Source organism: Dermochelys coriacea, chromosome 7 (genome assembly GCF_009764565.3).
Source record: "Dermochelys coriacea isolate rDerCor1 chromosome 7, rDerCor1.pri.v4, whole genome shotgun sequence".
NCBI classification, from domain to species: Eukaryota; Metazoa; Chordata; order Testudines; family Dermochelyidae; genus Dermochelys; species Dermochelys coriacea.
This window is the reverse complement of record NC_050074.1, coordinates 62,779,590-62,805,973: the sequence shown is the minus strand read 5'-3', so window position 1 is coordinate 62,805,973 and position 26,384 is coordinate 62,779,590. Positions and strand designations below refer to the sequence as shown.

Sequence of the window (26,384 nt, the reverse complement as noted above, 5' to 3'; positions counted from 1 at the left end):
GGCATCACCAATCACTGACTAGTCCACTTAAAAAATGCTGCTTTAGCAGAGGGTAGATGAAAGGTGCCTTAACTCCTTCAAAAAAATCCCCAAACCAACATAATATCTATTCCTTAAACACTGCATGTAGCCTTCAGTAGGATTCTGACAGCAAAAATACACATATCAAATAAAGACATGATTATGGTTGGTTTTTAACAATACTAGGATGGAAACCTATGGGGGATAAAGTTCATTAGCTCCTTGCAAGTTGCTGCCTTCACCCAACTCACGTGAACAATCTTGGCTGCAGATGCAACGTTTGTAACCAGCAGAATGCCACATGCCTAGATTCCTTCAGTGAAGCACACCCAGCTTTTGAACTTTTATGAGAGAATTGGTATAGTACTGGATTGTTTTACATGCTTGAATATACTTGTTAGCTGTAAAATAATCACCCAGTGTCAAGCAATACTACAGGAACTCAGCAATTAACCACCACCTGAGCCTGTTGGTCCTGCCCACAGATCCGGGGTGAGTGCACCTTTTAAAACTGATGAATTCTGGGGCTATTGAGTATTTATGCTATGATCATCAGCTCACAGATTTTTAGAGCAACGTTCCCTGTTGATTTCAGTGGAAAATTCTGCTTTTTAAAAAAAAATGGATGGATAGATATGGCCCATAAAGAACAATAATACTCAAATATTTGGCAGGGAGACAAATCCTAACCACTTGTGGTCATTAAAGATCCCTCTGTACTTTTCATAAGGCAAATAGCTAAGGGAACAGGTGTAACCATGGCATCCTAACCAAATTCTAAATTTATGTAACTACATAGTCTACCTAAATTTTTCTATATAGTTTTAGTTGGTTTGTATTCTTCATCTCCTGATGTGTTGGGTATAGTGTTACAGTTCCTTTCCAGCACAGAGGTGGCTGCATTTCAGCAGTAAGTAGTATGAGAGTCGTCTTAAACAGCAGGTGAAGTTATTGCTTTAGCTTCTAGAAAGCACTTTAGCACTTTTCAGGATGACAGCAATTCTCCAAAGTGCAATTCCCAGATCATGCAAATAACGTCACACGTGCCTAACGTTATGCCCTGTCGCATAGTCCCATTGTTAGCTTATTGACTTCAGTAGGGCCACCTCCAGCACATGCAGTGAGGCTTTGCAGAAGTAGGACTTAAGTCAATATTTCTAGAACTTCCCCTCTCCCCACATCCAAGATGAAATTGCAGCTGTATAATTGTTTGCTTCTTTATGGTCCGTGGATCAATGGAGAAAACACTGAGGGTCGCTGCCATATTCTGAGATGAAGCAGCATTCCTGTTCCACCCCTTGCAGTAAGCACAAGCTGGTTCACCCAGGAATAGAATCAGGTAAAAACAGCTGCAGCCTCTTGCTGGTAGTTTCAGCACCTGCTCCTGGGGCGGCTGTTAACTGAAGCCATGCACATCCTAGATCTCCAGGTCAGCATTATATAGTCATACAGACAAGACCATAAAACCTAGCTATTACTTTTCAATCCAAATTCATATTGTTAAGCAACTAGTCCAGGAAGAAAGCCGAGCAAGCCTGAAATCATATTTTAAAGGTGCAACTCACTAGTTCCACTGCAGCTGCTAACAGGTACATTTTTAACCCATGGGCTTCACACTCTTGGGGAGGAAACGTCCTTTAATAGTTAGAATAGCAAGCTGGACATTTGAAGTCTATCCCCAGCTCCACCAGCCCACTGGATGTTTGAGGCTCAGTGTTCTTAAAATGCTCAGAGATGCCTGAATGAAAGGAGCTACATGTGGACAGTCTTGTGTCCATTTCAAGCATAGCAGGTTGCTCAGAAATGGCGAATGCCACAGTGCACAAAAATTAAATACACACTATGACACTAGCCCGATTTTCCACAAATCCACAGCTGCTGCACCTGCAAACACATCTAGCAGCAGCTCTTCTCTCCATTGGCTCATATGGGAACTTCCCCCCTCCCCATGCCCTCACCTCCCAAAAAAACACTTCCCTGCATTTTGGCACATTTAGTGTTTAGAAGACCACAAAGTTGGAAATAATTCACAAACAGGACTACAGCATGTAAACAGTTGCCTAACTGTGCACAAGGGTCACTATTAAACTGCAAAAAGCCAACAATCTACAGAGAAACTAAAACTATAACTATATGGGCTGGCTTAGAATATCAAAAGCTTCCCAACATTTTACTGCTTTTTGTTTGACTTTTACACACAGGCAGCTGAGAATTGAAGATCCTAACAACTACTGCCCTGCAATCACAGGAACTTAGACATACAGCAAAAGAAATCAGTTAACTCAATTTTTAGATTTGAGTTTTTATTTTACTCCGAGCCCAGGTGTGAGGCCAAAATTAAAAGAATGAAGGTATCAAAACCAAGAACCATTTTACTACAGCTGATAAAATAATGTGTAGTAAATGCTTTATCCAACACATTTAGCACTTGTTCCTGTTCAAGAATCCAGACTCTGGCTTTTGCCAATTTGATCTCTAATTTTTCAGATAAGTGGCATTAACACGTAGCCGCCAATGGTCTGATTGGGACTTAATTCACTTTGATAAGGCCCAATATTTGTGACATGTGATGGTCCTTTCAGTGAGATGTATTGCTTCCACTTCCTCTTTAGGTGGCACTAGAAATAGGAGGGCAAGAACCTTTGACATAAATGTCTATATTCATGCCCTTGCTCCCAAGCAAAAATGCCCATTTCCCCAACTCGTTCTGTGAAAGAACCAGGCCTACAAAAGTGAATGAGCATGCTGAATCAAACACTGATTTGTATGCATGATTTTGTAGTAATTTGCTCCGCTTTCATTACTACAAAAATAAAACCACTTTAGAATAGATTCACATCCACCACTGTGCCTGGTAGGCTACTGTTTGCCATAAGCAGCATATGGTCACCAGTGGAACATGGGGGGTATGAGGCTCACTGCGACAGCTGCCTTGTGTGAAGAATGCTCAGCAACAGCCATGGTTGGGATAAAGCAGAGATGAGGCCCTAACACCTAGCCTCCCTTCCCCCCATCCATATATAATTAGAAGTGTCATGTTCTGAAAATTTTAAACTACGTGATCGCTAATAGTTTCAGGTGTGAGACTAACTCTAGGCCACGCAAGACCTACCATCTCATCCTTCAGTGTGAACATCCTTACATTATTGAATTATGGTGTGCAAACAGGTTCCATTCCAGCTCTAGGAGGTGGAGACCAAATGTTGCAAGTTCCATATATTATATATATATAGGTGACCACATGTCCCACTGTCATAGGGATAGTCCAGATATTCAGGGTTTTTTCTTATACCTATTACCTCTACACACACCCATCCTGATTTTTCACACATCATCTCTATCACTCTAGATAGATGTGCACAAATCCCATTGACACCATGATGAGTTGCATAGGTATTCATGAGGGCAGTATTTATCCTGGAGTGTCAGTGAACTTTGTATATTAAAACGTAAAAAGATTAAAAAATTATCCAGCAGAGAGAACTGTACTCCCAAGAGCTTAGTCTGTTTTCCCTAAGCCTATGGATGGAGCAGGGAACCCAATGCACACTGAAGGGGCAACTCTTCACTTCTCAAAAAGCTAGCTTGAATATCTGGTAAGTGCATCTGAGATTTGAGTTTGGTTCGTTTTGGCATTTAGGATCTCTGTGTACACTGGTCTATAGCTAAAAGAATTACTGCAAAAAAGTCAGTCTTTAAACCAGTTTAATGAAAATACAAGGCTTACGTGTATCATCTTAAGTCACCACAGTAATTGGGGAAGAGTGTAACAAGTTATACGCCTTTGTTCAGCTCTAATCTGATGTTTTATCGTTTCCCCCTTTCACCTTTCATACCAGGTAATATTCAATGTAAAATACTCTTATCACAAGAGTAAACGTGCAACCAAAAAAAAAAGCCACCAGGAAACCACCCTATTGTCAATGGTGACTGGTAGGAAATGCTAGTAAATATCTAAATAGCTTAAAGTCTACCACATTGCTGTTTAATACCCCAGAACAGATGCTGTCTTCCAGGCTGTTCCTCCCATCTAGTAGTGTAAATTCAGATGTACACCAACGTGGCTATATAGTTCAAAGCATGTAAAATGTATGCAAGGGGAAGAATTTCCCCAAGACAGCCCCCTGAATGGGGGCTGTCTGTTTAGCAGCATGTGACTGCATTTTTTAAATATATGTATATATATTTACCTTATTTATACGTCAAATTCAGAACTAGAATTGTGACCTTAAAGTCAGACTTTGCATCTCCACATTAGGCGGATCACTGCACATTCATTTCCAGTATCCCTTCTAGCAAGGTTCTCTTCCACTTGGAGCTGTATTTTAATACATAGGAAATCTTTTTAGCACTTGCATTACTGCAACAACTTCAGGAGTTACCACATTTAATCACTGATACTTGCAGAGAACGGTAACATCAAAGGGAAAATGCAAACTTTATCTTCTATTTCTCACTCTAAGGATTAAAAGTAAGCCACTGTATCTTTCACACATTCTAAATAGAAGCTTAGCATAGTCCTGCTCACATGGCCAGTTGATTGTACTGAGTGGGCCTCCACTCTGCAGCCAGACACTAGTGGGAGAGGTAGGGGGCATTTTTCAAGTCAGATGGTGGAGTGTATTGTACTCTCCAGACCAGTAGGCACAGAGTACTGGACAAAGTTCACTTCGTTCACAGAGGGACAGGAGAACAGGGAAAAAGGGCCTTGTCGTACCATAGCAATAGATTAAGGGCGAGGTTCACTGGCTCCTAAAGGAGTTCCCATCCAATCGTCCTCAGCAGAAACATCCTTGCTTCAATATGTGGTCAAAAGGACTGGGCCCATAATGGAAGCTCATGATCATTGATGGCTGAGGTGTGTGGCACTACAACCATTTTATAAGTAAACTAAAGCTCACTGAGCCCTATCAATAGCTAAACTCTTAAAATATTTGGAGGCACAAGTGTGTGTGTGTGTATTTGTTTTATTCATAATTTGAGTTGTCTTGGGATACCAAAAGTATTCCTAATTAAGGTGAATTAACAAAATTGCTGACCTCATTTCAAAACATCCACTGATCCATTTCTCATTCAATGGCAATATCAAAATGTTAAAAGGAACATAAAACAAACATGCACACAATTGTACAGTTTTCATAAAGGTCTATTTCATTATTTGTGGGTAGCGCATTAAACAGCTCAATACATTTAAATAATGTATAAGTGACTGCACTAATGCAGAATTGATAACTAGATAGGTAACCAATTTAACTAGAAACCAGCTAACAAGTAACTGTCTAAAATACTTTGAATACAGCTCTTGTTCTAGGTCATCCCTCTTGGGATAAAAAGCCTGCTGATCACATTGGAAATACATTTTTAAGGCCGAATTCTTCTGATATCCCTTCCTTGCAGCAGTTTCAAGCTTCCAACTCCAGACCAAGACCAAGTTTATGACCTCCAGAATTGATGCTCTTCCCATCTACCAGGGCGGAGAGTGTAAGCTTCACACCTGTAAGATTAAAACAATCCTGTGTTAACATGTAATCTGAAAGTGGTAACTATTGTGTCAATCACAAGTCCAAGTTCAATTATACTCTCTTTCCAAGGTAGTAATTCAATAGTAAAGCAAGTTTCTAAAGCAATTTCCACTTACGTACATCAACTCCATTCAGCTTTTAAAAGAAAGTTGTACAAAACTAAGCTGAACAATTGTAGATACCAAAATGACTATCTGGGGGCATATAAAACGCAACCGCTTCACATGGAACTAAAAAAAAAAAAAAAAAAAAAAAACATGCAAATTCTATATAAGAAGCACATTTTATATACTGGACTTACGAGATCATTTATTGACTCAAACTAATATGGAAATGAGCCCTTTCCCGCACTGTAGTTCGCACGCAAAAAATATGCTATGTATGTGAGATAGCCATTTAGGAAAAGTGCGATGATGGCTTTCCCCCCCCCTTAAAGATAGAGGGAGGATTAGAGATACTGCACAAGATGTATTTTTGCCCAAAACAGACCAACTGCCATAAACATGAGAAAAAATGTGCAATTTTGAAAATGAAGCTACCTTAATCCTAGCTGTTTAAAGAGCAATCAGTAAAATCAGAGACAAGACCTTTGGAGGAAGACAGTGAAGAATGAAAGAGACCATCTTATTTTCATTTTTATTATTTTCATCGACTAAAACTATTCCCCCTAACAGAGAGAAAGAATATGGAAGTCAAGTATTCTTTTGTCTGAGCCCACAAGGATCTCAGTAGGGAAAGAGGCCAGATTCAGTAAGCTACCAAGTCCCTTCTGACTACCCTAATAAAATCAAATGAAGATCCCATATACTGAAAGTGATTTAGATTTCACTCCCTTCCCCAAAACCTTGATCAGAACAAAGGAATGCTAACACGAATGAGTGGACTTATAACTCTCTCTAATTGGAGATCCAGTAAGCATTTTGAAGCAAGCCAGAAAAAAATACATTAAAATCCAAAAACTTTTCAGGCTTTCTTAATGCATCAGAAAGCAGCACACAGGAAAAAGCCCATTTCTTTTTCCCAGTCGATTGCAAGTCACCTGCAAGGTTAAAAATCTACAAGAAACCCAAATATTTGGAAATACAGAACAGTTAAATATTAAGTTATGTCAACTCTGCCCCCTGCTTAACAATTCCAATTTCCCTGGTGTACTTCTGCTCCCCCCGCAAGACATAGTGGTGTTTTGGATCACAGATTTAGAAAAAAATCCTCCAGCCTGTGCATGCAATATGAACAGCCAATGTACTTATAAAGCTTTCAATTTGAAAGTGTGCCGTACATAGCACTGGTTTGATGTCTCCATTGTACACATGCTGTATCTGTCACATGGATCATGCACTTGCACATAGAACTATAAGGAACCCTCTGTACTAGACAGAATCAGGCCCTTAATAAGGAGTGAGTACCAGTTCCTCATTAGGAAAACAGTATGAATGTAGTAAAATCGTTTGCTGAGTAAAGGCGGCACAACCTGGAGGCAATTAAGAATAAAACATTCTATTTTTAGTAGTGTCTGATAACAGTGTTTGTAAACGGATGGATAAAGCAGTCTGAGTTTCTCAGGGCATTGATATGGAGCAGACTAAGAGCAACTCAGCTACCTTTAACTGCATGCATGAAGGGTTTGGAATTTCTCATTAGTTTTTAATTCTAACTAAATTTTCTTGTGCGTTTTTGCAAACTGCAACCTTCCTGAAAGGATTTCTATCTTTAAGTTATGCATACAAACAGACTTTTATCTCGAAATTTCCTTAGTTTAAGAGCAGAAAGCCATCTTCCTCCTTCTGCCCATGTACTTGTCCTAGGATTTCATCCTCCTCCCCCCACAAAAGCAGCAACTGCAATCAGCCACAGTTGAGCCAAGGGCTCAATACAGCTGAAATTGAGAGGCATTATCTCTTCTTGTCAACTGCAAAAATAAGACAGGACTTATTTCCTAGTCAAAGAGATGAGTCCCAATATGTTTTAATATACTAGCAGTTAACTGTTTTCTAAACCAGAAGTTGCTTAGTTTTGAAACAAAACTATGCTGAATGAGTTCGCTCCACAAGACTGCCCCATCCTGTATATGGCGTTAATGCTATTTGGAAAGAAGCCGCTCAACCTAAGACCAAAAACAGGTCAGGTTTTTCCTCATGCAAGTCTGGTCTTACTGGTTTAGTTATTCACTATCATATTTTATACCCAGAAGTGATTTAAACAAACAGCACAAATGGATAATCACTGAGAACATTGTTACCAAGGTATTAACTGAACACAGATAAACTGTGTTAGCTGGTGATCAAAGGATGTATAGGTTACTGCACTTGCTTAATATCTTCATAATAGTTTTAATGTGAATTAGGTCTTCAAAAAACAAACAGTTATTTCACTCTGATGTAAGAAGTTGATTAATGGATACCAGCCAGATAACTAGATATTTTCTATGAATAATGGTTAGACCTTCCAGGATACTACCAACAAAAATGTTCTGGTTAAATTAAGATTACTAGAGCTTGTTGTCATTTCAGCATAATACCGCATTGAAAGTTTGGAACACAGTTGAAATCCATCCTACTGGAAAATAAAATGGAGGACACTCTTAGCCCTAAATATTTCAGAAGTGCCATTGGATTTAGCCAAGCAGAACTCAAACTCAGTTCAAGTTTTAGTTTATGGTATGTGAAACTGTCAAAATACAAGTTAGCTCCAATATAGATTGAAAGGGAGAAAGATGGCAGAGATAGTCATTCTACAGAGAGGAAAGAGGAGCAATCAATTTTAACTGGCATGTGAGTGTATAGATAAATATTTCAACAGCAGTTCCATGCATAACAAGGAATGCATGATTACTGTGAAGTGATTCATTTATAGAACATTTACCTGGCCTCAAGGTCTGGGTGTAACCCACTCCAACTAAACTAGAGTTGTTCACTTTTGCCTGCAACAAAATGAAAAGCGGAGTAAGAAACAGCACTTCAAAGAAAACCATGAAAGAATGTTCTTTGCTATAATCCTGTAGTGACTATAATAGCAGTCACCAAGAACAGACATCACAAACTTAACCCAGTTTACATTTTGCAGTATCTTTGTACTTACTGGATACACCCACCCCACCCCCCACAAACCATATACATATGCCCTTCTTATCCCAGAGGGAAAATAATATATATAGTTTGAGTGGGCAGGCAGAAATTCACCTTTCAAGCTACATTCCAACACAATCCCTGTTACCGGAAATGTTTGTTTAGGACTGTTCTAGGAAGGGAGCCAATTCACCCTTTTTTTTAAATGCTTCATTAACACTATCAGAAGAAGCCACAACATCTAATGGTATTCGTTCAAGAAACAGATTTTCATTGGATTCACTCAAATCAAGGAATGGCCACTTAGTTTTACTGGGCTGGTACATTTCTATACTAACCATCATTGTAATGTTCTCAAATCAATAGTATGTTCACCAGCACTAGAAGATCAGGTTTGCAAGACTCTTATTCTAGATCCAATGACATCTGTTGCACTGACACTACCCACTTCAAAACTGAAGTTAAACTAGAGCAAGCCAAGCTTTATTGTAGATAGGGTGCTGACACATGGTACAGTAGAGTTCTCAGCATGGGAACCAGGTGCAGTAATGTGAAAAAGCATCTAAACCTCCTCTCTAGAGGGATTTGATTTAATGTGTAAAGCACTGAATTGTGTTACTATAGGCATAGTAAGACTACTTTCCGTAGAAAAAGTAAATCACAGTTACTTTGTTGTATGTAACTAAAGTCACATACTTTATAAGATTTAGTTGTTAACATCTGGGTTATCACAGACCTTTACATTGATACAGAAGAGTAACTGGCATACTTCTTCACCATTCCATATCAATATAGAATATTTATACTACTATAAATATACAACTGGATATCTTTACACAGAGCAAGAAGAAGCTTAAAGCCATACTTACAGAGATGGAAGCAGTGGAATCCAACTGGTATTTAGCTGCAATGCCAAAACGAGTGCTGTTGCTGCCTGCTGTCCAAGCTAGATTTACAGCAGTATCAAGATTGTCGCTCACTTTCTGGTAAATCGAGCCACCAAATTCTGACCCATCGTTGCTGCAAGGTATTTGCAAGTGAAATTAAATTACAGGTTTATGTGTATATTATATATAAAGTCCTACACTTACATTTAGCTTTTAAAGTTTTACTCACCTGAGGATATTATTTGTATTTTAAACATGACAATTTATTTTTCCATTATAAGACATTAAAAAGGAGGGCAGATAAATGTAGCTGGCAAGGCAGAATAAGGTATTTTAGCAGAGTCCATGAAAGAAGCTTATTCCATTCCAATTATATTGCTAAGAGTGATACTAGTGTATTCACTTGCACAATTAAGCTCATAAATACCCTAGGGAAAATCCTGGCTCCACTGAGTTCATGGCAAAAAACTCCCTTTAGTTCTGAAACTAATGAAGAGTATGAAATGTTTGATACAGACATGCAAGTTATAAATCAGAGGCAAATATTCAGAAGAATCTTGTGGTTATTGGAAACAAGGTTTATAAGTAGCATTATAGTATTACTGTTAAGAAAAAGGTCAAAGAACATTTTATTCTAGAAAAGCAATACCATTTTCAAATATTTTAATAAACTTTGAAAGCAGTTCACTACAAGTCTGAACAATCCTGTTTAAAATGTACTTATCTTAATTCCCCCTCTTTTTTGGGAGGTGGGGGAGGAGAAGTGTGTGATTTGACTCCAGTGAATACAAGTAAGATGCTTCCTACCCTAACACATAGTGGAACCATGCAAATTTAAGTTAACATCACTGAGATCAGTAATGCACCATTATCACAATCAGTCATCCTGATAATTCTTTTAGGGAAACTGCAAATATACAAAAAACAATTAAGGTAGGACCAGGATAGCTAAAAAGCAGAAGTCAGCAGAAAGGTGAGAAAACACAAAAACTATATGCTTTCCCATGTATGGTTAGAATTCATAAACTTGAGTGCTTTCTATGTTAAAGTTCCCTTTCAGGGCTAAAGGAAAGGGCCTAAGAATTAAAAAGCACGGGCAAAGCATATTTATTTAACGATATCATGCCAACTGCTAAGAACTATTTCCTGTAAGAGATCACAGGGAACAAGTGTATTATTGTAATGCTATTTTCTCAGTTGCAAGGAGGGGACAAGTACTTCAGTCTACTTTGTAAATAAAACACTTCAAGTATTGCTTTCTATACTTTGCAAACTACAATGCATATATTATACAAATTACTTCATGTAACAAAGTAGTTAGAAAACAAGCTATAAACACTAAACTTGGAAAAGAGGTACAGAACTAATTATTGATCAGGTAAAGAAAATCTCATGCGTTACCCTGGTTAATTCTGTACAAGGTCCTCTCACACAGAGCATATTTGACACTGTATTTCACGAACAAGTGCTCTTAATTCAGAATTTGAAGCTTATGAATGTTCTTACTACAAGCTTCTCAAATACAGTTTTGTTTTTTTGTTTTTTTTAATACTCACACGTTAGTATGCAGTTGGAAGTCTCCAGTTTTGTAACCCACAGAGAAGTTATTCCTTGTCAGCTTCGATTTGGCACTATCAAAAGTCATCTGATAACCAGCAAGCCAGCCCTCATAACCAACGACAGCTGAGCCATGGATTGCAGGTCCAGCAAAATCAAAGTCAACATCACAACCAAGATTTACGCATTCACGTTTATAAGAGGACTTAATTTTGCCACTTTTCTTCCTGAAGCAAAGAAATTATTTTTTTAAAAAGGCTTCATCCTCTATCAGTCTAATTTTTACTACTTAACCTGCAGTAGGCACACAAAGGCCATTAAAGAACAGGTGTCAAGTCTGGGCAAGATATAACTGACCAGTCATGGAACTAAAATGCAACAGCCCATTAGAAAGCTGCAGAAAACACAAGGATTATACATTTGAAGACTAAGGAATGAAGAAACTTCTTTACTTCCTTATCCCATCCCAATCTCCCATAACATATTCTCTTTTATTTGTGCAAGCAGAGCCCTGACTACTATTCTAACAAATCCAATTCTGTCATTAGGGTGCCAACTATCTTGTTAAGGAGCAAAACATTTTGCTTCAGTGCCCCAAGGAGCCACATTCAAATGTAACAGCTTGGGTTAACAGCAGTAGTTTTGAGCCACCAATTTCAAGCCCTATATATACACTCTTCATTCACATAGTTATATTAACTTATTAAATATTCATTTGACCTTTACATGCAAAGTTATTCCCCTAAACATGCCAGAAAGTACTCTTAACAAAAACAAAACTCTTACCCAGTGTTGGGTGAGAAGGTTGTGTCAAACGTCAGCTTCAAACCTTTGGCAATCTAATTAGGGGAACAAAAGCTATTAGCTCAGATCTACTGGTTAAGTGAAAAAATTAACTGGAAGTAGAACAACAATCTGTTACCTGGTCTTCAATCGCAATTTCTGTTCCCAGAGTATTGTCTGTGTTCCATTTTTCTGTGAAAGTCAGACCATACTCAGCCCATTTGTATTTGGTCTCCAAGCTCCCATTCACTTTCCCCGTGTCTGTGTTTGATGAACCAGCTGTTGTAAATTCCTAATAAGACAGTATAGGTTATTCCTGAGTTGCACACATCCCAGAAAGTCTCACATCATAAAGGTCTTTTTTAACTTAAAAAAAGAAACTAAACCATGTACACAACCATAAGGTAACATTGTCCTGTTCAGCCAGTTTGAGTTATACCCACCCCCTTTTGTAACAACTTGTTAAAAAGGATCTTCTAGATTTTCAAACTTAACTAGGAAATAGCAGCATGCACTCTGATACTGCACAGTTCAAAAATGTAAAACCCAATTCCAAGGCAAGGAAATCCATTGTGCTATAAGCAACTGAACTATACTATTCAGTGTAGTTCATGCTTTACACTTCTTTCTGAAGCAATTTATTTCAAGTCATTATTTCCTTAAAAAGCAGGAAAAAATATGACAAGTACAGAGGTGAGTTTGGTGCTCATATTATTGAAGGGATTAATATAGAGGTGGGCAAACTAGGCCCACATCTGGCCTGTGGGACCATCCTGCCTGGCCCTTGAGCTCCTGGCCAGGGAGGCAAACCCCTGTCTCCTCCCCTTCCCACCGCAGCTTGCGCCCGCCCACCTCCCAATAAGCCAGTCCTGCCACTCTGAGTCATGGGATGGGGAGCAGAGGGCAGTTTGATAGGCATGGGAGTCCCAGGGGGCCTGTCAGGGGACAGTTGGATGGGGCGGAGGTGGGGGGGGAGGGGAAGAGGCGGTGTTGTCAGGGGACAGAAGTTGGGGGGCACCAGGGGATGGGGAACGGGGGGGTTGGATAGGTATGGGAGTCCCAGAGGGCCTGTCAGGGGTTTGGGGTGTGGATAGGGGTCGGGGCAGTCAGGGGACGGTGGGTTGGATAGTGGGTGGAGGGGCGGTTAGTGGCTGGGGGTCCTGAGAGGAGGCGATCAGGGAACAAGGAGCGGGGGGGGTTGGATGGGTAGGAGGTTCTGAGGGGGGCAGTCAGGGCATAGGAAGTGGGAGGGGGCCAGCCTGCTTGGGGAGGCACAGAAACCCCAATGTGGCAATCAGGCCAAAAAGTTTGCCCACCCCTGGATTAATAGCACTATTAGAGCCAGACACAGTGCAGACAGTATCCCAGACAACTTTGCCAACATGCTGTAATTCTCATACAATACTACTGTTGTTCCAATCTTTAGTGCCCAGAGACTATCACACTACAATTGTAGGATGGCTCTACGTATACATTTTAAATAAATAAATATTCAAGGACTAGAAGACATTTTATAGCTGCAATCAAGAAATGATTTGAACGCAAGTCTCTAGATGAAAGGGCAGCACTAGTCCATTGGTTCTTAACTAGGGATTTTAATAGCCACACTAATGAGTCAGGACTCCCAAGTAAAAATAATTATATAGGGAGACTGCCTATGTTTGAGGCTGTGACAATAACTGATAGTAAGTTTATTAACAGACTTCCATTCCTTACACAGAATTGTATTTTTTTAGATTCAGGTCTCTCTGTGGGTAACCGTTGCACTAAAAGTTATTTAAAAATAAACATTGCACTTATTTATATTACAAACAGCACCTTAGTTATTAAAACTGAAGGTTATAAACACTGGTTGCCTCTCACTATTTACGCTCTTTACTTTTTGCATCTCTCTTCTTGGAGAATGGAAAAACTAGTCAATATCTACCGAATTTTGAAAATCTAAAAATAAACATGGGCACAATGCTGAAGTACTTGGCTAGCAACTGCTTCAGGGAATATTTGTTAAAGCAGTCTTTCCACTGCAATTTTATTAATGATATGGAAAAATTTCTGATGGTCTTTGATTTAAAAAAAAAAAATTACAAATCTAAGTCCAAATTTTGGCCCAAGATATGCCTAGCTGTGGGGTTTATCTATATGGTGCAGCAATGCATACTAGATGGGTGTGAATTCTAAAGCACACCAACATGTTGCACACTAACTGGCCCAGGTTGACCCTGATAGGGCATATGTATTAGGGAACTTTTATTGCATGGCAGCAGGGTCTACCTGGACCAGTTAATATGCAACACAGCATGCTGTAGAATTCATATCCCTTTAGTGTGCACTGCTGCACCAGGTAGACAAGTCCCGTTTTCCCCTATACCCATTAGGGTTAGCTATCCACTCCTTCAGGTACCATATGCATTTACTGCTACTAGAGGGAGCATTAGTTTTATGAGAAGAGTATGTTTAAACCAAACATTTCTGGAGTATTGTATCAATCTCAGCATATACTGAAGGAATATCTAGATATTCCTGTCAATAAAGGACATATATGAATGCCAGAATTTGTTGCTAAAGATTTACCTTAGCTACAACAACAAACTTAAAATTGATTAAATGAGGTAGCTTTATATGAAAAATTAACTTTGACTGAGTGATGTTTACTTGCAGCATATTATTTAGCCACTAGACATCTGTGCAAAACACAGAGTTCCAGATATGGTAGCAGTCCCTAGTAAACAAGGGAAGAAAGAGTTGGAATTAAAGTTATGAAGAAGCCCGTTGCCTGTAGCGGTCAGCTTTTTCTTTAAGGAATACCTACTGTTTAAGGCAGGCTGATATTCCATAAATCAAGGTAAAGGCTGAAGACCATTAGTGATAAATACCTTATGCCTTATCTACACTTAAGAGGGTTTGCCAGTATATCTATAGGAGAGCACCTAGTGGGCGTGGAGGAAGCGGGGGAAGAAAAGAGAGAGCGAGCATGCTTCTTTTGCTGGTAGTTTGAACCTGTTCCCCCAAAGGAATAAATTTGTACCAGAAAAGGGCTTTTTCTGCTGATATAGCCATCTATCCTACAGCTTTTCCCAGCATAGCTATGTTAATCAAGGGTGCAATTTCCCCACACACCCCTAACCAACAAAGCTATGTCAGCAAAACTTTTTGGTGTAAATCAGGCTTTAGTAAGATGTTTAAAAGGTTAGACTTTTTCAGGAAATATAATATCACAGTACAATAGCCATCAACCTTCACTCTTCAGTTTGTAAACTGTTCAGCTGATTCAGAAAGAAATATCCCCCGAGGGTACAATACTGAACTATTTGTCTCCTGCTCAAGAATCCAGCATTGGTCAGTGTCAGCGACCAAAGACTGGTGAAACTGTTGTTTCAGTGTTCAATAGCATGAAATCAGATTTATAGAAATGTAGGGCTGGAAGGGACCTCAGGAAGTCATCAAGTCCAGCAACCGGCACTGTGGCAGGACTAAGTAATTACAGACTCTCCCTGACAGGTGTTTTTCAGAACCTCCAATGATGGAGATTCCACAATCTCCCTTGGAAGCCTATTCTAGAGCTCAACTACCCTTATAATTAGAAGTTCTTCTTAATATCTAACCTAAATCTCCCTTGCTGCAGATTAAGCCCATTACTTCTTGTCCTACTTTCAGTGGACATGGAAAACAATTGATCACCATCCTCTTTACAACAGCCACAAGAGTCCACTGATGCCTTACCAGTGATGAATAGAACAGGACAGTTACTTCCTATATTTTACATATAACACTGGTGTTAATACACCCCAGAATGGTATTAGCCTTCTTCACAGCTGCATCTCATTGTTGACTCAATTTGTGATCCACTATAACTCCCAAATCCTTTTCAGCAGTACTACCAGGGTCTTGAGAGATTTACACTGAGCACAAACAGAACCAAAGAATATTCAAAGAAAGCTAAATTAAATTTCTGTATGATCGGATATCAATTTTATGTTTAAAAATGGTTGCACCATTCGTTCATTTATACACAAAATGAGTGACAGTCAAAATATACCCTGCTTAGCAACTTTACAAAGACAACAGAACAACTACTTCTGACTACTGCGTGTCAGCATACATGGCAATGTGATTTATGTTTGGAGCAGCAGATCTCTATGGCCCCCCTCTAAAGTGTACTGTGCAGCAAACCCCTATCAAAGGATTCTGTCAACTAGCTAACTTTGTCTATAAAAGTTCCCTTTAAAAAGCAGGAAAATTAGAGCACATTAACCAAAAATGCTTTGAATTTTAAACTCACCACCCCGCTTGCTGACTTTGTTTTCACATCCAGTTTCACCAGCCCAAAACCTTAAAAAGAAGTTGAAGTTATTACAGTGTACTTTTTAAAGTGTGTGCATTTTTCTAAGCAAAATTAAAAAGAAAAAAATACTTCAGCCATTGATCAGAGCAGTATAAATCCTATGAACCTTGAAACGTCTGTAGTCAGGGTTGAATTGAGTAGTTTTCTCTCAAACTTTAAAGTGAAAAAAAGGAATAGCAAAGGCCTGTTTATTGTACACCAGTGACTACTGGGGATATTTTCTAAGTTAACTAAATGAAAGTTTTTTGTTTCCATCTACTCCACAAATTCAACTCTGCCTCTCAAAAGACAAGCTGTGTCCTTTCTGGCTTTTATGCTGCCACCAGTAAAAGATTCTGCAATCAGAATTTAGCTTGAAGTTTTCTGGTTCACACATCAGCATTAGAATACAGTTCATTCTACAGCACTGCTGAGCCAACAGAGCTAACAAAGGTTAGGACTCAAATAAGCTAGGAAATACAGTTCCAAATATGTAAAGGGAGTAAATTTAAGAAGGTGCCATTTTTATATTGTCACCCTTCTGGCAATTAGCTGTACTTTATATTTTACTAAGCAAATAATTTGATTTATGTTTTGTTTTTGTTTTGTTTTTTCAGAAATATTGTATCCTCTTCTTCTTTGCCACTGTAAGGTTGCTTCCTATCGTAGTTATCTAGCCAAGTCCAAGAAACAGGTTTCTAAGCTACAGTCTAACAGACCTAAAGTTTCTATATTTGATATTACAGTAGCACCTAGAAGCCACAGCCAAGACTAGGGTCTGATAGTGCTGTATGTTGTCCAAATGCAAAGTAAAAAAAAAAAAAAAAAAAAAAAAAAAAGACGGTCTCTGCCCTGAAGAGGTTACAGTCTAAATAAATAAGAGTGTGAGGAAAGAGATGATATAAGCAGAAGACTGGGAACTGAAACACACAGATTATGGCCCCAATCCTGCAATAAACTCTGGCAGACTTCTGTGCTCTGCACAGCCCCAATGAAGTCTATGAGGTTCCAGGGGTCTGCCTAGCAGGAGCTCATTGCAGGACCCTGACCTGTAATGTGATCCCCAAGATCACACAGGCATTTTAATACCAGGAAGTCATGTTGCTTTAACTATATTAACTGCTTTAAGCAGCACAACCCCACAAGTGTGACTGCAGTTATACAAGCACAAAAAGTACTTTACACTGGTATAGCTATTCCAATACAGCACAGGAAACCACCACCAATATATAGCACCTTTACGTCATAACAACTGTGTTAATTCTAGGGATTCATCAATACAATGTGTTTTTAAAAAAAAAAAAAAAAACAAACAAAAACAAATATAAAGTCCCATACCTAACCAACAATTATTCCAGTATAACTTTCAAGTTTAGACCAGACCATGGGAGCTGGGACTTGAACCTCAGTTCTGGATTCCTAGTCAACTGTCTTAACTACAAGACCATACCTTCCTCCCTAGAGTACTACTATAAAATCCATTCCTTCCTTGTTGTTTAAATCCTTCAGATATTTACATACTGGTTTCCCCATCTATTAACTTCTAATTAGCCAGTGTGTGTGTCTAATTTTTCTTCAAGTCAGTCCCACAAAGTCTAACCATTTCGCTGCTCTTGTATGAGCTCCCTCCAATTTAATAAAATCCATTAGTTTATCCCAGTGTATACAAGCACACACAAATTAGTATTCCAGAACATGTGCAAATTAAAAATGTTAGCTTTATGTGCCTCAGCAAAGAGACATTCCTTTATATGGCATGGGTGTGTGTGATTTTTAAAGTATTATTCCTACCATAGCCTTTGTTGAAGATATCTCTGGCAGATTTGCCAAGATCTGCATATGATGGAGGGATTGCCATTGGAGCTGGAAAGATAGAGATAACAGGTATATTAATATTGAAACATATCACAAAGATAAACTATCTTTAGTTCTAAACCCACCATGTCTTCCAACAGGAACTCATATATAGGACAAACAACAATAGATGACTCGTACTGCTTTTATGATACACCTACAGATTTTCATAGAAATAATACTGACTATTTCTAAGTGGCATGGGTTTACCAAAGTGTAGCATGTTCCTCCCCATGTAGATTCCAACATTGATTTCCCAACATTTAAAAAGTGAAATGCTCCATATTTCTTAAATTACAAAAGCTTTCAGAGGAGAGAGATGCCATTCCAAACTAGGAGATGGGAAAGTTGTAGGAAATTGCAATGAAATCAACAGACTCTCTATACTAATCAGGATTCCCATGAGATATTTTTGTTAAGACCCCACAGGATTTTTCCCCCCCTTTTTTGAAAGGAAACATGCAGGATTGTGTATCTAGTTTGCATCTACACTTGGCCATGTGTTTTAATACCAGATATCTAACTCAAGGAGAGACATTCAAAACACACTAAAAGTTATTAAATTCAACAACTGTTCTGATAAGCTTTATTGAAACCCTACACAACCTACACTCGTCAGCTATAAAATATTTGGCTTCTTTGTTACAAACACCATGTTACTTCTATCATAATTTTTAATGACATTTATAGATCTCTGTTATTTTAATATTTTTAAAAAGTATTTAGTGACCAATCTAGTTACTCTAGTTCACACGTCCCATTATTAGAATAGAGAGCTGGGTCTATTCTGTGGTCCAACCTCGCGCTTCTTCATGCTGGCAAGAGTTGGGAGCAGTGCAGAGGGAATGTGATCAGGTCTTGCTGAAGAAGGAACATATCATGTTGCTCTGAAGCAATTTCTGTAACAGAAGCTAGGTTGATGGGATCTAAGCGGAGGTCCCCCAAACCAATGAAAGCTATCAGAAAAGTGAAAGTCAAATAAAAGCTTCTCTTGGGGAAGACATGCAGGCTTAAGCCTTTATAAGCCAGTCGGGGAGGGACTGAGGTGAAGTCAAATGGGTGGAGAAGCACAATGAAGTTCTGACAGAACTTCTCTCTGGCTCCGAGCCTTAGGCAGGTTGGGACACCTAGAACACTTGTGGTTACTACTCACTCCTTTCAGACACCCAGGACCACCCAACTCCTCATGTTGGCCTTCAGGATTATCTTTCACTGCCCATTCAACAATTCATCACAATGCAAAGCTGTTATCTCCTTCAATGGGAGCTCTCCCATAAACTTCAACCAGAAAAGGGACACTGTCATTTTGAAATCTAGGGTCACATTTTCATATCTGAAGTGTTTGTATATCCCATCTCCCATGTGAAAGTGCCAAAAACAAAAAGGGAAACTACACAGGGGAAACAGAGAAAATGACTAGACAAGAAGTGCAGTCAAAAGCACAAAGTAAGCAAACAAAGTTCTCTAATCTCATTCAGTTGTAGTGATCTTGTGTTACAATTTAACAGATAAAATTTTAGACACATGAAATTTTTAAGTTCATGGTGTCTCTAATGAAGAACTAACACAGCTGCTTCCAATATGCCACCTATTTGCCTCCGTGTTGAGTCAAGTGTACAAAGAAATTTACATTTTTACTAAGCTGTATGCCAGAACATTCAAATCCTCCATTCTGTTTTGTAGAGAGGGGCACTAAATTGTATTTCATTAGGTTTCAAAGACTAACATCTTACTGAGAGGAACAGGACAGCTCACACTTCATTTTTTTTTTTAAAAGGGGTAAACCAAGTCCTGCAGAAGACAATGGGAATTCCACAACATTGATTTCTGGAAATCTCTGCAAGTCTTAAAGCACATGGGATCAAAGCAAGGTTCAAGCACTCACACTTTTTCAGAATGTTGCTTTGTAATTTTTAAGTACCAGAAATTGCTACTGTAAAGAGAAAACTAGGCATTGCACTGAGGCATTCCTTTTTACCTGCCCTTTTAAAAAAGTCATTAATATTTATAGATTAAACAGCAGATCACATACATACAGAAGGTTTTAACAGCTCGTTTGAAATTGCTTTGATTAAACAAGTTACAAATAATAGACAACTTAAATATAGTTTTAAAAAGCTGCCATAGCAGACTAGTTACCATCTTAAAGAAAGTTAGAAAATGTTTCAATTGTTTAGAAATTAACAGTTCCTATTGAGCTATACAAACAAAGGAAATGTTGCTATTTTCCATCTTACTGTGCAGCCAGACTTACAACAACAGCTCGTTAGCATTTAGCATTTTAAAATAAAGCTAGAAAGCGTTAAGCCACATATTTTGGGGCTTTCTTCCAAACCACCAACACCCAAGAAAAAACTATGTCTGATTTCATTTTTATAGTAACCTTCAGCATCAAAACATTTTGGCAGTGAAAGTAAATAAGCCTTTTGTTTTTGTGTAGTACAACTTAAATTCAAAAGGACAGTCTCATACTATGGAAGCAGATTTATGCTAAACAATGCAGATGCCATGGAAAGTTATTAGAGGAGGTAGCAAAACATTCATAAAATTGCAAGTTAGAAAGATACTAATAAAATTATTATGCTAATTCAATTACGGTAACAAACATTTGGGTTGCTAAATATTTGTTACATATCCTACCTGCAAGTAAAAGGTGACTATAATTGCATGAATACCACCATGAAGATTGGCCTTATGTCTTAAAATGCAGTCTAGCCTGCAGGCCTGTAATTTTTAGTCTTATGTTAGTATAAATCTAAAGAGCGACCAATAGTTAACATGCGTCCTTGATGCTTTTATTACTAGCTTTCCTGTAATGCTACCTTCAATGAAATAATAATGCCAAGCCCTGTCTGTCATCAATCCTGTACTTCCCTGCCCTCCCTTCCAATTAACAAAACCAACCCAAGCGAAGTCAGAAGCAGTATTTTTCAATTCAGTCTCAAACTGTCAGTTTCTTTTACTAAAAATTAATATTAACCAGGTAGATTTTAAACATTACACATATAAATTCTAGACACTTATGAACTGTAAGTTTATGAGGAGAAATTGACTGTTTGAACAATCTTGTTCGATTGGTTTCAGAGTAGCAGCCGTGTTAGTCTGTATTCGCAAAAAGAAAAGGAGGACTTGTGGCACCTTAGAGACTGATGCAAATGGCAGCTCCACCCTGATCTCTGGCTTCAAGCTATCCCTTTTTCCTGGAAACATGGGGTCTACTGTTGCTCCCAAAAAAAGCCAAATTAAATTTTTCCCTTTACCAAAGAAGGAAGAGAATTGGTGATTTAACCAGCACATAAGAAAATACTATTAACCTACCCATAAGAAATACAATTAGCGTACAGTGTTACCACAGTACACCTTTCCCTCAAGATACTCTGTCTAACTCCTTCACACCCTCCTATTAAAAGGCACCTTGAGGCATTCTTGGAGAACTGATGCAAATTTTGAAGTGTCAGAAGGTGGATGGCATTTTTAGACAGATAGGAACGATCTTGACACCAACTTTAGGAAGCCTGGATTTTATTCTAAAAGGCTGGCCCTGTAGAGGACAGAGGCCTTTTTGAGGAGAATGCTGGGCTGAGGTTAAGCCCTCTGGGGTCGGTATTCATCGGCCCTTGCCGATCTTATACAGCTGCTAACCTTACGACAATGTTATTTAGCTACAGTCTTGCTTCAACTCTTTCCCTACTTACGTCTCGGAGGCGGAGGGAGACATGGTGGAGGGTAAGTCATAGCTAGGCCAATCTAATGAATCTACAAAGAGGGGGGGAAAGCCAACATGGAAGGGTGAGCGACGTCTCTCTAAACATACACGCGGAGGGCGCGGGGGCCAGGGCTGCCCCGCGACGGACCGGGGAGGAAACGCCCTGGCAGGGACCGGGCTCCCCCCCGCAAAGGCCCAGCCAGACACGCCGCGGCGGCAAGGTGAACGCGGCCATCTTAGGACGCCGGCCGGCCGCCCGCCCCTCTCGGGGCCCTGCTCTGAGCTGGCATCGCAGCCGCCCTCTCTTCCCCCATGGACCCGGCCAGGGCCCCACCCGGGCTCCCAAGTAAGCGGCCCGCTGCCCTGCAGGGCAAAGCGGGACAGGGCTCGATCCCGGGGCGGGACCAGAGGGGCGCGGGCTGCCCCCACTTCACCCCACTCCCAGAGCCCGCCCGCCCGCCCGCGACCCCAGCCCCGAGGCGGGGCCGGCCCCATCACCTGGCCGGTGGGGCTGTCCGAGGGGAGCCGGGCGGGTCTCGCCGTGAGGAGGCCTCGCTAGCTGCGGCCGCTCGAAGTGGAGGACGAAGTGAAGGAGACGCCGACTTGTCGACCCGCCCGCCGCCGCCGCCGCCGCGCAGGACCCCAACGAGCCGGGGCCGCCCTACCAACCGCCTGCCCCGCCTCGGGCAACACCTCACCCTCAGCTGGGACACACCGACCCCACCTCCGGGGTACAGCTGGGAGCCCGGCGGCGGAGGGCTAAGAGAGGAGGAGGCCGCCGCCGAGCAGGCACTGCGAAAGCAACCCCAGGCAGGAAGGGGGTCCTTTGGGCCCCATGGGGGCGGGGCCTGCCAGGGCAGAGGAGCGACGGCTGGGGCAGGGGCGTACTCTGAGGCGGGAAGGCTGGGGGTGCTCAGGGGACGGGACGGGACGGGGCGAGGCGGCTTTAGTTAGAGGGCTGGGGCTGGGGCTGGCAGGAAGCAGTACGGGGAATACTCAGAGAAGGGGGCAGGAGGCGATGCTTGCGAGGAAGGGGGGGAGCTGGAGGTGGGAATGGATATTGAACCCGGTGAGATCATCCCCTCATCTCCTCTCCCACGCTGGTGGGAGGGGGAAACCATTTTTGGTAGAAATGAGAATGGGGTTGGGGTAACTGAACAACCCTTGCTAATGTGCATCACAGCTGCACGGTTTCCCAGAATAAGGGCAAGGAGAAATAAGGCACGGGCCTTTGAAAGCACGCATCTGCCCTATTGTCTCCCCCATATTGAGGTGCTGTGGGGAGTATTTTTTTTTTTAAAATCCACACTGTTTTCTAAAAGAAAAGGAGTACTTGTGGCACCTTAGAGACTAACAAATTTATTAGAGCATAAGCTTTCGTGAGCTACAGCTCACTTCATCGGATGCATTTGGTGGAAAAAACAGGGGAGAGATTTATATACACACACACAGAGAACATGAAACAATGGGTTTATCATACACACTGTAAGGAGAGTGATCACTTAAGATAAGCCATCACCAACAGCAGGGGGGGGAAGGAGGAAAACCTTTCATGGTGACAAGCAGGTAGGCTAATTCCAGCAGTTAACAAGAATATCAGAGGAACAGTGGGGGGTGGGGTGGGAGGGAGAAATACCATGGGGAAATAGTTTTACTTTGTGTAATGACTCATCCATTCCCAGTCTCTATTCAAGCCTAAGTTAATTGTATCCAGTTTGCAAATTAATTCCAATTCAGCAGTCTCTCGTTGGAGTCTGTTTTTGAAGCTTTTTTGTTGAAGTATAGCCACTCTTAGGTCTGTGATCGAGTGACCAGAGAGATTGAAGTGTTCTCCAACTGGTTTTTGAATGTTATAATTCTTGACGTCTGATTTGTGTCCATTCATTCTTTTACGTAGAGACTGTCCAGTTTGGCCAATGTACATGGCAGAGGGGCATTGCTGGCACATGATGGCATATATCACATTGGTAGATGCGCAGGTGAACGAGCCTCTGATAGTGTGGCTGATGTGATTAGGCCCTATGATGGTATCCCCTGAATAGATATGTGGACAGAGTTGGCAATGGGCTTTGTTGCAAGGATAGGTTCCTGGGTTAGTGGTTCTGTTGTGTGGTGTGTGGTTGCTGGTGAGTATTTGCTTCAGATTGGGGGGCTGTCTGTAAGCAAGGACTGGTCTATCTCCCAAGATCTGAGAGAGCGATGGCTCGTCCTTCAGGATAGGTTGTAGATCCTTGATGATGCGTTGGAGGGGTTTTAGTTGGGGGCTGAAGGTGATGGCTAGTGGCGTTCTGTTGTTTTCTTTGTTGGGCCTGTCCTGTAGTAGGTGACTTCTGGGTACTCTTCTGGCTCTGTCAATCTGTTTCTTCACTTCAGCCTGGACCAGTCCACACAAGAGATCCACTTCCTGGACACTACGGTGCTAATAAGCGATGGTCACATAAACACCACCCTATATTGGAAACCTACTGACCGCTATTCCTACCTACATGCCTCTAGCTTTCATCCAGATCATACCACTCGATCCATTGTCTACAGCCAAGCGCTACGATATAACCGCATTTGCTCCAACCCCTCAGACAGAGACAAACACCTACAAGATCTCTATCATGCATTCCTACAACTACAGTACCCACCTGCTGAAGTGAAGAAACAGATTGACAGAGCCAGAAGAGTACCCAGAAGTCACCTACTACAGGACAGGCCCAACAAAGAAAACAACAGAACGCCACTAGCCATCACCTTCAGCCCCCAACTAAAACCCCTCCAACGCATCATCAAGGATCTACAACCTATCCTGAAGGACGAGCCATCGCTCTCTCAGATCTTGGGAGATAGACCAGTCCTTGCTTACAGACAGCCCCCCAATCTGAAGCAAATACTCACCAGCAACCACACACCACACAACAGAACCACTAACCCAGGAACCTATCCTTGCAACAAAGCCCGTTGCCAACTCTGTCCACATATCTATTCAGGGGATACCATCATAGGGCCTAATCACATCAGCCACACTATCAGAGGCTCCTTCACCTGCGCATCTACCAATGTGATATATGCCATCATGTGCCAGCAATGTCCCTCTGCCATGTACATTGGCCAAACTGGACAGTCTCTACGTAAAAGAATGAATGGACACAAATCAGACGTCAAGAATTATAACATTCAAAAACCAGTTGGAGAACACTTCAATCTCTCTGGTCACTCGATCACAGACCTAAGAGTGGCTATCCTTCAACAAAAAAGCTTCAAAAACAGACTCCAACGAGAGACTGCTGAATTGGAATTAATTTGCAAACTGGATACAATTAACTTAGGCTTCAATAGAGACTGGGAATGGATGAGTCATTACACAAAGTAAAACTATTTCCCCATGGTATTTCTCCCTCTCGTTGGAGTCTGGTTTTGAAGCTTTTTTGTTGAAGTATAGCCACTCTTAGGTCTGTGATCGAGTGACCGGAGAGATTGAAGTGTTCTCCGACTGGTTTTTGAATGTTATAATTCTTGACGTCTGATTTGTGTCCATTCATTCTTTTACGTAGAGACTGTCCAGTTTGGCCAATGTACATGGCAGAGGGGCATTGCTGGCACATATCACATGTGCCAGCGATGAAGTGAGCTGTAGCTCACGAAAGCTTATGCTCTAATACATTTGTTAGTCTCTAAGGTGCCACAAGTACTCCTTTTCTTTTTGCGAATACAGACTAACACGGCTGCTACTCTGAAACTTAGTATTATAGGATCATTGGGGCCGAAGGAAGCTGGACTCCCTCTGCTTATACTAGGCTTTATAAAGGGCACCATCATTGCTGGTGGTGGCTGCAGGATCCCACTTATTCACACGTATACTGTCAATCCCAAAGCTCCTTAGTCTTTCACAAACAATAAGAAAATAAAAGGGGCAGGGAAAGAATTCCGTTGCGAGAGAGAGAGCTTAGGAACCTAAAGGATGGGAACAGTAGCCAACTGAGGACACATGAGTGAGCTTGTACTTACTTTTACTTTTGTGTTTTTCTTTGCTTGATGAATCCTCTCTCTTCTCTTTCTTTTTGGTGGGGTTTCCATCTCCCTTGAGGTTTTTCCCTGTGCCTCAGGGAATAAGTCCCGTTCTAACACAGGTAAACACTGCTATGCTTTAACTCCTGCACTAGACTGTTTTTCTAAGGCTTTAGGGTGGCTAAATTGGTGGGACTTTATCCCTTGTAGGAGGAGCTATTGTAGAGCCTTTTAGCGGGAGGGATATTTTGAGTTTTCTGCTTTAAAAGGAAGTAAGAGGTTCTGTTAAAAGCACAATCTAAAAAAATTCAAATTACTGACTATTAATAAAAATATAACTGCCCTTGCAAATCTAAGGCTCATAGGAAAGTTGGTTCAGATAAAGAGCGCAGTTTCCCCAATTCACTGAAATGGAGTAATGAAATCTGAGTGATGTAAAAAATGCGTAAAGCAGTTTGCACCTGAAATGGCAGTCAGTGAGTAAAAGTATTAATTCCTGCTATATTGTTGGTGTTTTTTCCTCTCTCTCTCATTTCTCTTTGAATTCTATGCAGCACTAATCGTATTCAGGCTTTACAAACAGTCACTAATTAATCCACACATCACCCTCTTGAGATAATAGTATCCCCATTTTACAGACAGGGAAAACTGAAGAAGAGAGCTTAAGTAGTTTCT

The 26,384-nt window shown here is 40.7% G+C and overlaps 1 protein-coding gene across 1 annotated transcript; it reads right to left on the bottom strand.

Moving 5' to 3' along the window:
* Nucleotides 1-4,972: 4,972 nt before the first annotated feature.
* On the bottom strand, nt 4,973-25,793 carry VDAC2 (voltage dependent anion channel 2). Its single transcript, XM_043519638.1, is given in 10 exon segments — nt 4,973-5,515; nt 8,406-8,463; nt 9,478-9,628; nt 11,052-11,279; nt 11,839-11,891; nt 11,975-12,127; nt 16,115-16,164; nt 17,948-18,019; nt 25,710-25,754; nt 25,757-25,793. Coding segments are annotated over 10 exon segments (924 nt in total). The 5' UTR covers nt 25,779-25,793; the 3' UTR covers nt 4,973-5,423.
* Nucleotides 25,794-26,384: the final 591 nt, after the last annotated feature.